The following is a 14,251-nucleotide window of genomic DNA, read 5'->3' as shown; positions in this document are numbered from 1 at the left end:
CTCCTGTGGTGCCTAAGGTGGCACCGTGGGATCTAAATGTAGTTTTAGATTTCCTCAAATCCAATTGGTTTGAACCACTAAAGAATGTGGATTTGAAATATCTCACATGGAAAGTGACTATGTTACTGGCCCTGGCTTCGGCCGGGAGAGTATCTGAACTGGCGGCTTTGTTTTATAAAAGCCCTTATTTAATTTTCCATTCGACATAGGGCAGAGCTGCGGACGCGTCCGCATTTTCTCCCTAAGGTGGTATCAGCGTTTCACCTGAACCAGCCTATTGTAGTGCCTGCGGCTACAGACGACTTGAAGGACTCCAAGTTGTTGGACGTTGTCAGAGCCTTAAAAATATACATTTAAAGGACGGCTGGAGTCAGAAAATCTGACTCGCTGTTTATACTGTATGCATCCAACAAGTTGGGTGCACCTGCTTCTAAGCAGTCGATTGCTCGTTGGATTTGTAACAAAATTCAACTTGTACATTCTGTGGCAGGCCTGCCACAGCCTAAATCTGTTAAGGCCCATTCCGCAAGGAAGGTGGGCTCATCTTGGGCGGCTGCCCGAGGGGTCTCGGCATTACAACTCTGCCGAGCAGCTACGTGGTCAGGGGAGAACACGTTTGTAAATTTTTACAAATTTGATACCCTGGCAAAGGAGGACCTGGAGTTCTCTCATTCGGTGCTGCAGAGTCATCCGCACTCTCCCGCCCGTTTGGGAGCTTTGGTATAATCCCCATGGTCCTTTCAGGAACCCCAGCATCCACTTAGGACGATAGAGAAAATAAGAATTTACTTACCGATAATTCTATTTCTCGGAGTCCGTAGTGGATGCTGGGCGCCCATCCCAAGTGCGGATTATCTGCAATACTTGTACATAGTTATTGTTAACTAATTCGGGTTATTGTTTAGGAAGCCATCTTTCAGAGGCTCCTCTGTTATCATACTGTTAACTGGGTTTAGATCACAAGTTGTACGGTGTGATTGGTGTGGCTGGTATGAGTCTTACCCGGGATTCAAAATCCTCCCTTATTGTGTACGCTCGTCCGGGCACAGTACCTAACTGGAGTCTGGAGGAGGGTCATAGGGGGAGGAGCCAGTACACACCACCTGACCTGTAAAAGCTTTACTTTTGTGCCCTGTCTCCTGCGGAGCCGCTATTCCCCATGGTCCTTTCAGGAACCCCAGCATCCACTACGGACTCCGAGAAATAGAATTATCGGTAAGTAAATTCTTATTAAATGATAATGTAAACTCCTTGCATAACAGATTGGATAAAACTGTAACCTTGGGACAGTCAGGGTCTCAACCCATGCCTGATCCTACAGCGCAGAGGCCGTCAGGGTCTCAAAAGCGCACCCTATCCCAGATAGTTGACACAGATGTCGACACGGAAGCCGACTCCAGTGTCGATGACGATGAGGCAAAGTTGCAGCCTAAAATGACTAAAGCCATCCGCTACATGATTGTAGCAATGAAGGATGTATTACACATTTCTGAGGAAAATCCTGTCCCTGACAAGAGCGCACCACCAACTAGGACAACGCCATTTATTTAAGTAAAAAAACCAGGTGTTTTTTTCTTTTTCCTATTTTGGAGAGTCTAATTGTCCAATTTTTGGTTCTTCGTATTGATACTGTATTAATCTGACTGGTGCCCGATCGCCCCCTGTCTAGTCATAAGAGGATTTATATGTATGGGGAGAAAAAGCATAAAGTGACTTTTCCCCCTTCACATGAATTAAATGAATTATGTGAAAAAGCGTGGGATTCCCCTGACAGGAAGGTGATAATTTCCAAGAGATTACTTATGGCGTATCCTTTCCCGCCAACGGACAGGTTACGCTGGGAATCCTCCCCTAGGGTAGACAAGGCGTTGACACGCTTGTCTAAGAAGGTGGCCCTGCCGTCTCAGGATACGGCCGCCCTAAAGGATCCTGCGGATAGAAAGCAGGAAGCTATCCTGAAGTCTGTTTATACACATTCTGGCACACTGCTGAGGCCAGCAATTGCTTCGGCCTGGATGTGTAGTGCGGTAGCTGCAGGGACGGATAGACGGTCTCTCGGACCTAGTTTCCACAGCTACGGCTGGGAAGTCAAATTTCTTGCCTTATGTCCCTCCACAGCCTAAGAAAGCGCCGTATTACCAAATGCAGTCCTTTCGTTCTCAGAAGAGCAAGAAGGTCAGAGGTGCGTCCTTTCTTGGCAGGGGTAGAGGAAAAAAGCTGCACCATGCAGCTAGTTCCCAGGAACAAAAGTCTTCCCCGGCTTCCACTAAATCCACCGCATGACTCTGGGGCTCCACAGGCGGAGCCAGGAGCCGTGGGGGCGCGTCTCCGACATTTCAGCCACCAGTGGGTTCGCTCACAGGTGGATCCTTGGGCTATACAAATTGTGTCTCAGGGATACAAGCTGAATTCGAGGTGACGCCCCCTCACCTAAAATCGGCCTTACCAACTTCCCCCATGGAAAGGGAGATAGTGTTGGCGGCAATTCACAAACTTTTTGTCCAGCAGGTGGTGGTAGAGGTTCCCCCCCTTCAACGGGGAAGGGGCTACTATTCCTCTGTTTGTGGTACCGAAACCGGACGGTTCGGTCAGACCCATTTTAAATTAAAAATCCCTGAACATTTATCTGAAGAAATTCAAGTTCAGAATGGAATCGCTCAGAGCGGTCATTGCAAGCCTGGAAGAGGGGGATTTTATGGTGTCTCTGGACATCAAGGATGCTTACTTGCATGTCCCCATTTATCCGCCTCATCAGGAGTACCTCAGGTTTGTGGTACGGGACTGTCATTACCAATTCCAGACGTTGCCGTTTGGCCTGTCCACGGCACCGAGAGTTTTTACCAAGGTGATGGCGGAAATGATGGTGCTCCTTCGGAAGCGAGGGGTTGCAATTATCCCATACTTGGACGCTCTCCTCATAAAGGCGAGGTCCAGGGAGCAGTTGCTGATCAGCGTAGCACACTCTCAGGAAGTATTGCGTCAGCACGGCTGGATTCTTAACATTCCAAAGTTGCAGCTGATTCCTGCGACGCGTCTGCCCTTCCTGGGCATGATTCTGGACACAGACCAGAAGAAGGTGTTTCTCCCGGAGGCGAAGGCTCAGGGGCTCGTGACTCTGGTCAGAGACCTCCTAAAGCCAAAACAGGTGTCGGTGCATCACTGCACACGAGTCCTGGGAAAGATGGTGGCGTCATACGAAGCCATTCCCTTCGGCAGGTTCCATGCGAGGATCTTTCAGTGGGATCTGCTGGACAAGTGGTCCGGATCGCATCTTCAGATGCATCGGATGATCACCCTGTCCCCCAGGGCCAGGGGGTCTCTTCTGTGGTGGCTACAAGGTGCTCACCTCCTCGAGGGCCGCAGATTCGGCATACAGGACTGGGTCCTGGTGACCACGGATGCAAGCCCCCGAGGGTGGGGGGCAGTCACTCAAGGAAGAAACTTCCAAGGGCTGTGGTCAAGTCAGGAGACTTGTCTGCACATAAATATCCTGGAGCTACGGGCCATATACAACGCCCTGAGTCAAGCGGAGCCTCTGCTTCGAGACCAACCAGTGCTGATTCAGTCAGACAACATCACGGCAGTCGCTCATGTAAACCGCCAGGGCGGCACAAGAAGCAGGGTGGCAATGGCGGAAGCCACCAGGATTCTTCGTTGGGCGGAAAATCACGTGCAAGCACTGTCAGCAGTGTTCATTCCGGGAGTGGACAACTGGGAAGGAGACTTCCTCAGCAGACACGACCTCCACCCGGGAGAGTGGGGACTTCATCAAGAAGTCTTCACGCAGATTGTAAATCGATGGGAACTGCCACAGGTGGACATGATGGCGTCCCGCCTCAACAAAAAATTAGAGGTATTGCGCCAGGTCAAGGGACCCTCAGGCGATAGCTGTGGACGCACTGGTGACACCGTGGGTATTCCAGTCGGTCTATGTGTTTCCTCCTCTTCCTCTCATACCCAGGGTACTGAGAATCGTAAGAAAGAAGAGTGAGAACAATACTCATTGTTCCGGATTGGCCAAGAAGGACTTGGTACCCGGAACTGCAAGAAATGCTCACAGAGGACCCATGGCCTCTGCCTCTCAGACAGGACCTGTTGCAACAGGGGCCCTGTCTGTTCAAAGACTTACCGCGGCTGCGTTTGACGGCATGGCGGTTGAACGCCGGATCCTAGCAGAAAAGGGCATTCCGGATGCAGTTATTCCTACGCTGATAAAGGCTAGGAAGGACGTGACAGCAAAACATTATCACCGTATATGGCGAAAATATGTTGCTTGGTGTGAGGCCAGGAAGGCCCCTACAGAGGAATTCCAGCTGGGTCGATTCCTGCACTCCCTACAGTCAGGTGTGACTATGGGCCTAAAATTGGGGTCCATAAAGGTCCAGATTTCGGCCCTATCCATTTTCTTTCAAAAAGAACTGGCTTCACTGCCTGAGGTACAGACGTTTGTTAAGGGAGTGCTGCATATTCAGCCTCCTTTTGTGGCACCTTGGGATCTTAACGTGGTCTTGGGTTTCCTGAAATCCCACTGGTTTGAGCCACTTAAGACAGTGGAGCTAAAGTATCTCACGTGGAAAGTGGTCATGCTGTTGGCCTTAGCCTCAGCTAGGCGTGTGTCAGAATTGGCGGCTTTGTCATGTAAAAGCCCCTATCTGGTTTTCCATATGGATAGGGCAGAATTGCGGACTCGTCCGCAGTTTCTGCCAAAGGTGGTGTCCTCTTTTTTCATTTGAACCAACCCATTGTGGTGCCTGCGGCTACTCGTGACTTGGAGGATTCCAAGTTGCTTGATGTAGTCAGGGCTTTGAAGATCTATGTTGCCAGGACGGCTGGAGTCAGGAAAACTGACTCGCTGTTAATCCTGTATGCATCCAACAAGCTGGGTGCTCCTGCTTCAAAGCAAACCATTGCTCGCTGGATCTGTTAACACGATTCAGCAGGCTCATTCTGTGGCTGGATTGCCGCATCCAAAATCAGTGAAAGCCCATTCCACAAGGAAGGTGGGCTCTTCTTGGGCGGCTGCCCGAGGGGTCTCGGCATTACAGCTTTGCCGAGCTACTACTTTGGTCGGGTTCAAACACATTTGCAAAATTCTACAAGTTTGATACCCTGGCTGAGGAGGACCTGGTGTTTGCCCATTCGGTGCTGCAGAGTCATCCGCACTCTCCCGCCCGTTTGGGAGCTTTGGTATAATCCCCATGGTCCTTACGGAGTCCCCAGCATCCACTAGGACGTTAGAGAAAATAAGAATTTACTCACCAGTAGTTCTATTTCTCGTAGTCCGTAGTGGATGCTGGGCGCCCGTCCCAAGTGCGGACTTTCTACAATACGTGTATATAGTTATTGCTTAACAAAGGGTTATGGTTATGTAGCATCGGTTGAGTGATGCTCAGTTGTTATTCATACTGTTAACTGGGTAAGTTTATCACAAGTTATACGGTGTGGCTGGTATGAGTCTTACCCTGGATTCCAAAATCCTTTCCTTGTAATGTCAGCTCTTCCGGGCACAGTTTCCTTAACGGAGGTCTGGAGGAGGGGCATAGAGGGAGGAGCTAGTGCACACCAGATAGTACTAAATCTTTCTTTTAGAGTGCCCAGTCTCCTTCGGAGCCCGCTATTCCCCTGGTCCTTACGGAGTCCCCAGCATCCACTACGGACTACGAGAAATAGAATTACCGGTGAGTACCGTATATACTCGAGTATAAGTCGACCCGAATATAAGCCGAGGCACCTAATTCTACCACAAAAACCTGGGAAAACTTATTGACTCGAGTATAAGCCTAGGGTGGGAAATGCAGCTCTAGCCGTACACAGCCCTCAGTGCCAGATATGCCCTCATAGTGCCAGATATGCCCCCACAGTGCTGCCAGATATGCCCCCACAGTGCTGCCAGATATGCCCCCACAGTGCTGCCAGATATGCCCCCACAGTGCTGCCAGATATGCCCCCACAGTGCTGCCAGATATGCCCCCACAGTGCTGCCAGTTATGCCCCCAGTGCTGCCAGTTATGCCCCCACAGTGCTGCCAGTTATGCCCCCACAGTGCTGCCAGTTATGCCCCCACAGTGCTGCCAGATATGCCCCCACAGTGCTGCCAGTTATGCCCCCACAGTGCTGCCAGATATGCCCCCACAGTGCTGCCAGTTATGCCCCCACAGTGCTGCCAGTTATGCCCCCACAGTGCTGCCAGTTATGCCCCCACAGTGCTGCCAGTTATGCCCCCACAGTGCTGCCAGTTATGCCCCCACAGTGCTGCCAGATATGCCCCCACAGTGCTGCCAGATATGCCCCCACAGTGCTGCCAGATATGCCCCCACAGTGCTGCCAGATATGCCCCCACAGTGCTGCCAGATATGCCCCCACAGTGCTGCCAGATATGCCCCCACAGTGCTGCCAGATATGCCCCCACAGTGCTGCCAGATATGCCCCCACAGTGCTGCCAGATATGCCCCCACAGTGCTGCCAGATATGCCCCCACAGTGCTGCCAGATATGCCCCCACAGTGCTGCCAGATATGCCCCCACAGTGCTGCCAGTTATGCCCCCACAGTGCTGCCAGATATGCCCCCACAGTGCTGCCAGATATGCCCCCACAGTGCTGCCAGATACGTTCCCTCCCCAAGTGCCAGGTATGCCCCACAGTGCTGTTACTTACCCCTCCGTCGATCCCGCGCTGTCTTCTGGAGGGACACGAAGCACACAGCGTGCGCGGCTCTCCTGTGTCCCTCCTGCATCTTCGGCGGCCGCGGCGGGTCTATTATAGGAAGTGCCGGTTCGTGATCAGAGGTCACGAACGGGTATTTCCTGTAATAGAACCGCCGCTGCTGCCGCCGGAGATGCAGGAGGGACACAGGAGCGCCGCGCGCTGTGCGCTCCATGTCCCTCCTTCACACTGCTCTGCCTCTGCCTGCACTGACTCGAGTATAAGCCGAGGTGGCTTTTTCAGCACAAAAAAAAGTGCTGAAAAAGTCGGCTTATACTCGAGTATATACGGTAAATTCTTATTTTTTTTCTTCATATGTTGTCCCTGAAGTGTATAATGTTGCAGGTTTAGCGTGCGTGTATGTAAAATAAATATATATATTTATTTATTTATTTTTCTCTATCCTTGCTTATATAGAAATGCCATTGCCTTAAGGTTCAGGTTTGGTTAGAGATGAGCTGCCACATTCATCAGCCGTGTCCGTAGGCATGCAAGCCGAATTCAGCTAGTGGAAGGTGGCATGCCAAGCTGGCAGGACATGTCAAAGCAGCTGAGTACACAATAGTAGATAGGATCAGACTGGCGTGTTGGGCACATCGTGTAGTGTGTACTATGTTGCTGAAACTGCGCCCTCCTGTGGGTAGGCAGCAACATCCCATCAGTCCTACATGCAGGGCTGCCGGGGGAATTCATTAGCTGAATGCAGCATTGCTGTTGCTGCACTTGTCAATGCCTGGTCCCTTCGCTGCAGATGTCTGGCTTGGGTACACCTTGTCTAGTGTGTACCCAGCTTAAGTCTGGCACTGAGTGTTGTAGTACTGTACCGTAAACATGCCACGGTGAGCCGATGCCATTGCAAATACTACAGCCGGATGTGAATTAACCAAACATGATCTTTGGGACCTGCAAAGAGCACTCTATATAATAGATCTGCTTTCTTTTTCCTGCCAGGACTCCCCAAATAAAGAGGCTAATGACTGTCCCCATGCTCTTCGATCGTCAACCAGGAGGAGCGCACAAAATTGCCTTAACTATTCAGATTCAAGCCTGGACAAGAGTCATGAAGCGCAGACCATGAATAATACGGAAGAGAAAAGGTTTACTAGGTAAGATGATGATGTACCGCAGACAAGGCTCTTTAAATCCTATTGTGAAACTATATGTATTGACTGTGTATGCGCCAGATCTAACAAACATGGGGCAGATGTGTTAACCTGGAGAAGGCTTAAGGAAGTGATAAACCACTGATAAGTGCAAGGTGATAAACGCACCAGCCAATCAGCTCCAATATGTAAATTGACAGTTAGGAGCTGAGCGGAACTCCCACGGATGCTGCCATCGCTGCACAGCACACATACCGTCAGGTAATCCTGGCTTTATGGAAAAAATAAGACGCAAGTTTTTCTGTCCTCATACAATAGTATGGCGAACTCATTACATATTTGTTGGTCCTGTAGAGAAGTGACTTGTCACACATGCCAGTGCTCAATGTACAGTAAGTGTCAAATTGTGCTCAGTATAGCACATTTGACACTTAAACCTCTTTGTACATCTCCTGTTCAGTCACAGTGGAATTAGAAACACATTAAGGCTTCACACCCATTAGCGTCGGTCATGCCTTGTACTATGCATGAAAATGGGTCAGAAAGCGGAAAGCTTGATTCACTCTATTCCCGTACCCACTTGCATCAGGAGATCTCCTGGCTCCATTCAATGTGTTTAACGTAACAAAACTTGCCAAAAATGCATAAAACAATTGCAATTTGCATTTAACACACATATGGTTTCACAGGCGTTCAAAAGCCAATGAGTACACGGCCATATGGTTCTGCATCTTTAATGGCAACGAACATTGATAGACTTTCTTCAATGCACCTTTATAGATAAAACTTTGGTACAGCAAGCTGCTAAAAAATAACCAGAACAAGTTTTCATTTTTAATAGTTGATTACTTGTTATGAATATTATGTATTTATCTCGGTATAACTTGTTCATTGAAACGTTGTGTCTTTAGGAGGCTAGCTAGATTGCAGTCGGATGCAACAGCAAATGGCAGTTGCAAAGAAGGTAAGCCTTTTAATATTTTACATTTACATCTTAAGTGTAAATTTTTATCTGTTCTTGGTCTGAGTTCTTTGTTTCTTTTTCTCTATCGTCCTAAGTGGATGCTGGGGTTCCTGAAAGGACCATGGGGAATAGCGGCTCCGCAGGAGACAGGGCACAAAAGTAAAGCTTTTACAGGTCAGGTGGTGTGTACTGGCTCCTCCCCCTATGACCCGACTCCAGACTCCAGTTAGATTTTTGTGCCCGGCCGAGAAGGGTGCAATTCTAGGTGGCTCTCATAAAGAGCTGCTTAGAGAGTTTAGCTTAGGTTTTTTATTTTACAGTGATTCCTGCTGGCAACAGGATCACTGCAACGAGGGACTTAGGGGAGAAGAAGTGAACTCACCTGCGTGCAGGATGGATTGGCTTCTTGGCTACTGGACATGAAGCTCCAGAGGGACGATCACAGGTACAGCCTGGATGGTCACCGGAGCCACGCCGCCGGCCCCCTCACAGATGCTGAAGCAAGAAGAGGTCCAGAATCGGCGGCTGAAGACTCCTGCAGTCTTCTTAAGGTAGCGCACAGCACTGCAGCTGTGCGCCATTTTCCTCTCAGCACACTTCACACGGCAGTCGCTGAGGGTGCAGGGCGCTGGGGGGGGGGCGCCCTGGGAGGCAAATGAAAACCTTTAAAAAGGCTAAAAATACCTCACATATAGCCCCAGAGGCTATATGGAGATATTTACCCCTGCCTAAATGTACTAAATAGCGGGAGACGAGCCCGCCGAAAAAGGGGCGGGGCCTATCTCCTCGGCACACGGCGCCATTTTCTGTCACAGCTCCGCTGGTCAGGAAGGCTCCCAGGTCTCTCCCCTGCACTGCACTACAGAAACAGGGTATAACAGAGAGGGGGGGCAAAATAAATGGCAATATATTAATATAAAAGCAGCTATAAGGGAGCACTTAATCATAAGGCTATCCCTGTCATATATAGCGCTTTTTGGTGTGTGCTGGCAGACTCTCCCTCTGTCTCCCCAAAGGGCTAGTGGGTCCTGTCTTCGTATAGAGCATTCCCTGTGTGTCTGCTGTGTGTCGGTACGTGTGTGTCGACATGTATGAGGACGTTATTGGTGTGGAGGCGGAGCAATTGCCAAATATGAGGATGTCACCTCCTAGGGGGTCGACACCAGAATGGATGCCTTTATTTGTGGAATTACGGGATAGCGTCAACTCGCTTAAGCAGTCGTTTGCCGACATGAGGCGGCCGGACACTCAATTAGTGCCTGTCCAGGCGCCTCAAACACCGTCAGGGGCTGTAAAACGCCCCTTGCCTCAGTCGGTCGACACAGACCCAGACACAGGCACTGATTCCGGTGGTGAAGGTGACGAATCAACCGTATTTTCCAGTAGGGCCACATGTTATATGATTTTGGCAATAAAGGAGATGTTACATTTAGCTGATACTACAGGTACCACTAAACGGTATTATGTGGGGTGTGAAAAAACTACCAGTAGTTTTTACCGAATCAGAAGAATTAAATGACGTGTGTGATGAAGCGTGGGGTGCCCCGATAAAAAACTGCTAATTTCAAAGAAGTTATTGGCTTTATACCCTTTCCCGCCAGAGGTTAGGGAGCGCTGGGAAACACCTCCTAGGGTGGACAAAGCGCTAACACGCTTATCAAAACAAGTGGCGTTACCCTCTCCTGAGACGGCCGCACTTAAAGATCCATCAGATAGGAGGATGGAAAATATCCAAAAAGGTATATACACACATGCAGGTGTTATACTACGACCAGCTATTGCGACTGCCTGGATGTGCAGTGCTGGGGTAGTTTGGTCAGAGTCCCTGATCGAAAATATTGATACCCTGGACAGGGACAATATTTTACTGTCGTTAGAACAAATAAAGGATGCATTTCTTTATATGCGTGATGCACAGAGAGATATCTGCACACTGGCATCACGGGTAAGTGCTATGTCCATTTCGGCCAGAAGAGCTTTATGGACACGACAGTGGACAGGCGATGCGTAGAGGAGTTATTTGGGGTCGGTCTATCGGTTTGGTGGCCACGGCTACGGCCGGGAAATCCACCTTTCTACCTCAAGTCACTCCCCAACAGAAAAAGGCACCGACCTTTCAACCGCAGCCCTTTCGTTCCTTTAAAAATAAGAGAGCAAAGGGCTATTCATATCTGCCACGAGGCAGACGACGAGGGAAGAGACAGCAACAGGCAGCTCCTTCCCAGGAACCGAAGCCCTCCCCGGCTTCTACAAAAGCCTCAGCATGACGCTGGGGCTTCGCAAGCGGACTCGGGGGCGGTAGGCGGTCGTCTCAAGAATTACAGCGCGCAGTGGGCTCACTCGCAGGTAAATCCCTGGATCCTGCAGATAATATCTCAGGGGTACAGGTTGAAATTAGAGACAGAGCCACCTCGCCGTTTCCTGAAGTCTGCTTTACCAACGTCCCCCTCAGAAAGGGAGACGGTTTTGGAAGCCATTCACAAGCTGTATTCTCAGCAGGTGATAGTCAAGGTACCTCTTCTACAACAAGGGAAGGGGTATTATTCCACTCTTTTTGTGGTACCGAAGCCGGATGGCTCGGTAAGGCCTATTCTAAATCTGAAGTCCTTGAACCTGTACATAAAGAAGTTCAAGTTCAAGATGGAGTCACTCAGAGCAGTGATAGCGAACCTGGAAGAAGGGGACTTTATGGTATCCTTGGACATCAAGGATGCGTATCTCCACGTTCCAATTACCCCTCACACCAGGGGTACCTCAGGTTCGTTGTACAAAACTGTCACTATCAGTTTCAGACGCTGCCGTTTGGTTTGTCCACGGCACCTCGGGTCTTTACAAAGGTAATGGCCGAGATAATATTTCTTCTTCGAAGAAAAGGCGTATTAATTATCCCATACTTGGACGATCTCCTAATAAGGGCAAGGTCCAGAGAACAGCTAGAGATGGGTTTAGCACTATCTCAAGAGGTGCTAAAGCAGCACGGATGGATTCTGAATATTCCAAAATCCCAATTAATGCCGACAACTCGTCTGCTGTTCCTGGGGATGATTCTGGACACAGTTCAGAAAAAGGTTTTTCTTCCCGAAGAAAAAAGCCAAGGAGTTATCTGACCTGGTCAGGAACCTCCTAAAACCAGGAAAGGTGTCTGTACATCAATGCACAAGAGTCCTGGGAAAAAATGGTAGCTTCTTACGAAGCAATCCCTTTCGGCAGATTCCATGCAAAGGGATCTGTTGGACAAATGGTCAGGGTCGCATCTTCAGATGCACCTGCGGATAACCCTGTCGCCGAGGACAAGGGTATCCCTTCTGTGGTGGTTGCAGGAGGCTCATCTATTGGAGGGCCGCAGATTCGGCATGCAGGATTGGATCCTGGTGACCACGGATGCCAGCCTGAGAGGCTGGGGAGCAGTCACACAGGGAAGAAATTTCCAGGGAGTGTGGTCGAGCCTGAAAAAGTCTCTTCACATAAGCATTCTGGAACTAAGAGCAATCTACAATGCTCTAAGCCAGGCGGAACCTCTGCTTCAAGGAAGACCGGTGTTGATCCAGTCGGACAACATCACGGCAGTCGCCCATGTGAACAGACAGGGCGGCACAAGAAGCAGGAGGGCAATGGCAGAAGCTGCCAGGATCCTTCGCTGGGCGGAGAATCACGTGATAGCACTGTCAGCAGTATTCATCCCGGGCGTGGACAACTGGGAAGCAGACTTCCTCAGCAGACACGACCTTCACCCGGGAGAGTGGGGACTTCATCCAGAAGTTTTCCACATGCTATTAAACCGTTGGGTAAAACCAATGGTGGACATGATGGCGTCTCGCCTCAACAAAACACTGGACAGGTATTGCGCCAGGTCAAGAGATCCGCAGGCAATAGCTGTGGACGCGCTGGTAACACCTTGGGTGTACCAGTCGGTATATGTGTTTCCTCCTCTGCCTCTCATACCAAAGGTATTGAGGATTATACGGCAAAGAGGAGTAAGACTAGTGGCTCCGGATTGGCCAAGAAGGACTTGGTACCCGGAACTTCAAGAGATGGTCACGGACGATCCGTGGCCTCTACTTCTGAGAAGGGACCTGCTTCAGCAGGGTCCTTGTCTTTTTCAAGACTTACCGCGGCTGCGTTTGACGGCATGGCGTTTGAATGCCAGATCATAAAAGGAAAAGGCATTCCAGAAGAAGTCATTCCTACCTTGATAAAGGCAAGGAAGGAAGTCACCGCGAAGCATTATCGCCGTATTTGGCGAAAATATGTTGCGTGGTGCGAGCAGCGGAGTGCTCCGATGGAGGAATTTCAACTGGGTCGTTTTCCTACATTTCCTGCAATCAGGATTGTCTATGGGTCTCAAATTGGGATCTATTAAGGTTCAAATTTCGGCCCTATCAATATTCTTCCAAAAAGAATTGGCCTCAGTCCCTGAGGTCCAGATTTTTATCTAAGGAGTACTACATATACAGCCTCCTGTGGTGCCTAAGGTGGCACCGTGGGATCTAAATGTAGTTTTAGATTTCCTCAAATCCAATTGGTTTGAACCACTAAAGAATGTGGATTTGAAATATCTCACATGGAAAGTGACTATGTTACTGGCCCTGGCTTCGGCCGGGAGAGTATCTGAACTGGCGGCTTTGTTTTATAAAAGCCCTTATTTAATTTTCCATTCGACATAGGGCAGAGCTGCGGACGCGTCCGCATTTTCTCCCTAAGGTGGTATCAGCGTTTCACCTGAACCAGCCTATTGTAGTGCCTGCGGCTACAGACGACTTGAAGGACTCCAAGTTGTTGGACGTTGTCAGAGCCTTAAAAATATACATTTAAAGGACGGCTGGAGTCAGAAAATCTGACTCGCTGTTTATACTGTATGCACCCAACAAGTTGGGTGCACCTGCTTCTAAGCAGTCGATTGCTCGTTGGATTTGTAACAAAATTCAACTTGTACATTCTGTGGCAGGCCTGCCACAGCCTAAATCTGTTAAGGCCCATTCCGCAAGGAAGGTGGGCTCATCTTGGGCGGCTGCCCGAGGGGTCTCGGCATTACAACTCTGCCGAGCAGCTACGTGGTCAGGGGAGAACACGTTTGTAAATTTTTACAAATTTGATACCCTGGCAAAGGAGGACCTGGAGTTCTCTCATTCGGTGCTGCAGAGTCATCCGCACTCTCCCGCCCGTTTGGGAGCTTTGGTATAATCCCCATGGTCCTTTCAGGAACCCCAGCATCCACTTAGGACGATAGAGAAAATAAGAATTTACTTACCGATAATTCTATTTCTCGGAGTCCGTAGTGGATGCTGGGCGCCCATCCCAAGTGCGGATTATCTGCAATACTTGTACATAGTTATTGTTAACTAATTCGGGTTATTGTTTAGGAAGCCATCTTTCAGAGGCTCCTCTGTTATCATACTGTTAACTGGGTTTAGATCACAAGTTGTACGGTGTGATTGGTGTGGCTGGTATGAGTCTTACCCGGGATTCAAAATCCTCCCTTATT

The 14,251-nt window shown here is 49.5% G+C and overlaps 1 protein-coding gene across 1 annotated transcript in view; it reads left to right on the top strand.

The window, feature by feature from the left end:
* Positions 1 to 14,251, top strand: part of ATAD2 (ATPase family AAA domain containing 2) — a 113,184-nt gene that overhangs the window by 11,013 nt on the left and 87,920 nt on the right. Inside the window, exons 2-3 of the mRNA XM_063924386.1 lie at positions 7,654 to 7,808; positions 8,717 to 8,769. Coding sequence (XP_063780456.1) covers positions 7,654 to 7,808; positions 8,717 to 8,769 — 208 coding nt within the window. The remainder of the gene's footprint in view (positions 1 to 7,653; positions 7,809 to 8,716; positions 8,770 to 14,251) is intronic.

This window comes from Pseudophryne corroboree, chromosome 5 (assembly GCF_028390025.1).
Source record: "Pseudophryne corroboree isolate aPseCor3 chromosome 5, aPseCor3.hap2, whole genome shotgun sequence".
NCBI classification, from domain to species: domain Eukaryota; kingdom Metazoa; phylum Chordata; class Amphibia; order Anura; family Myobatrachidae; genus Pseudophryne; species Pseudophryne corroboree.
The sequence above is the reverse complement of the archived record's forward strand: the minus strand, read 5'-3'. Positions and strand labels throughout refer to the sequence as shown.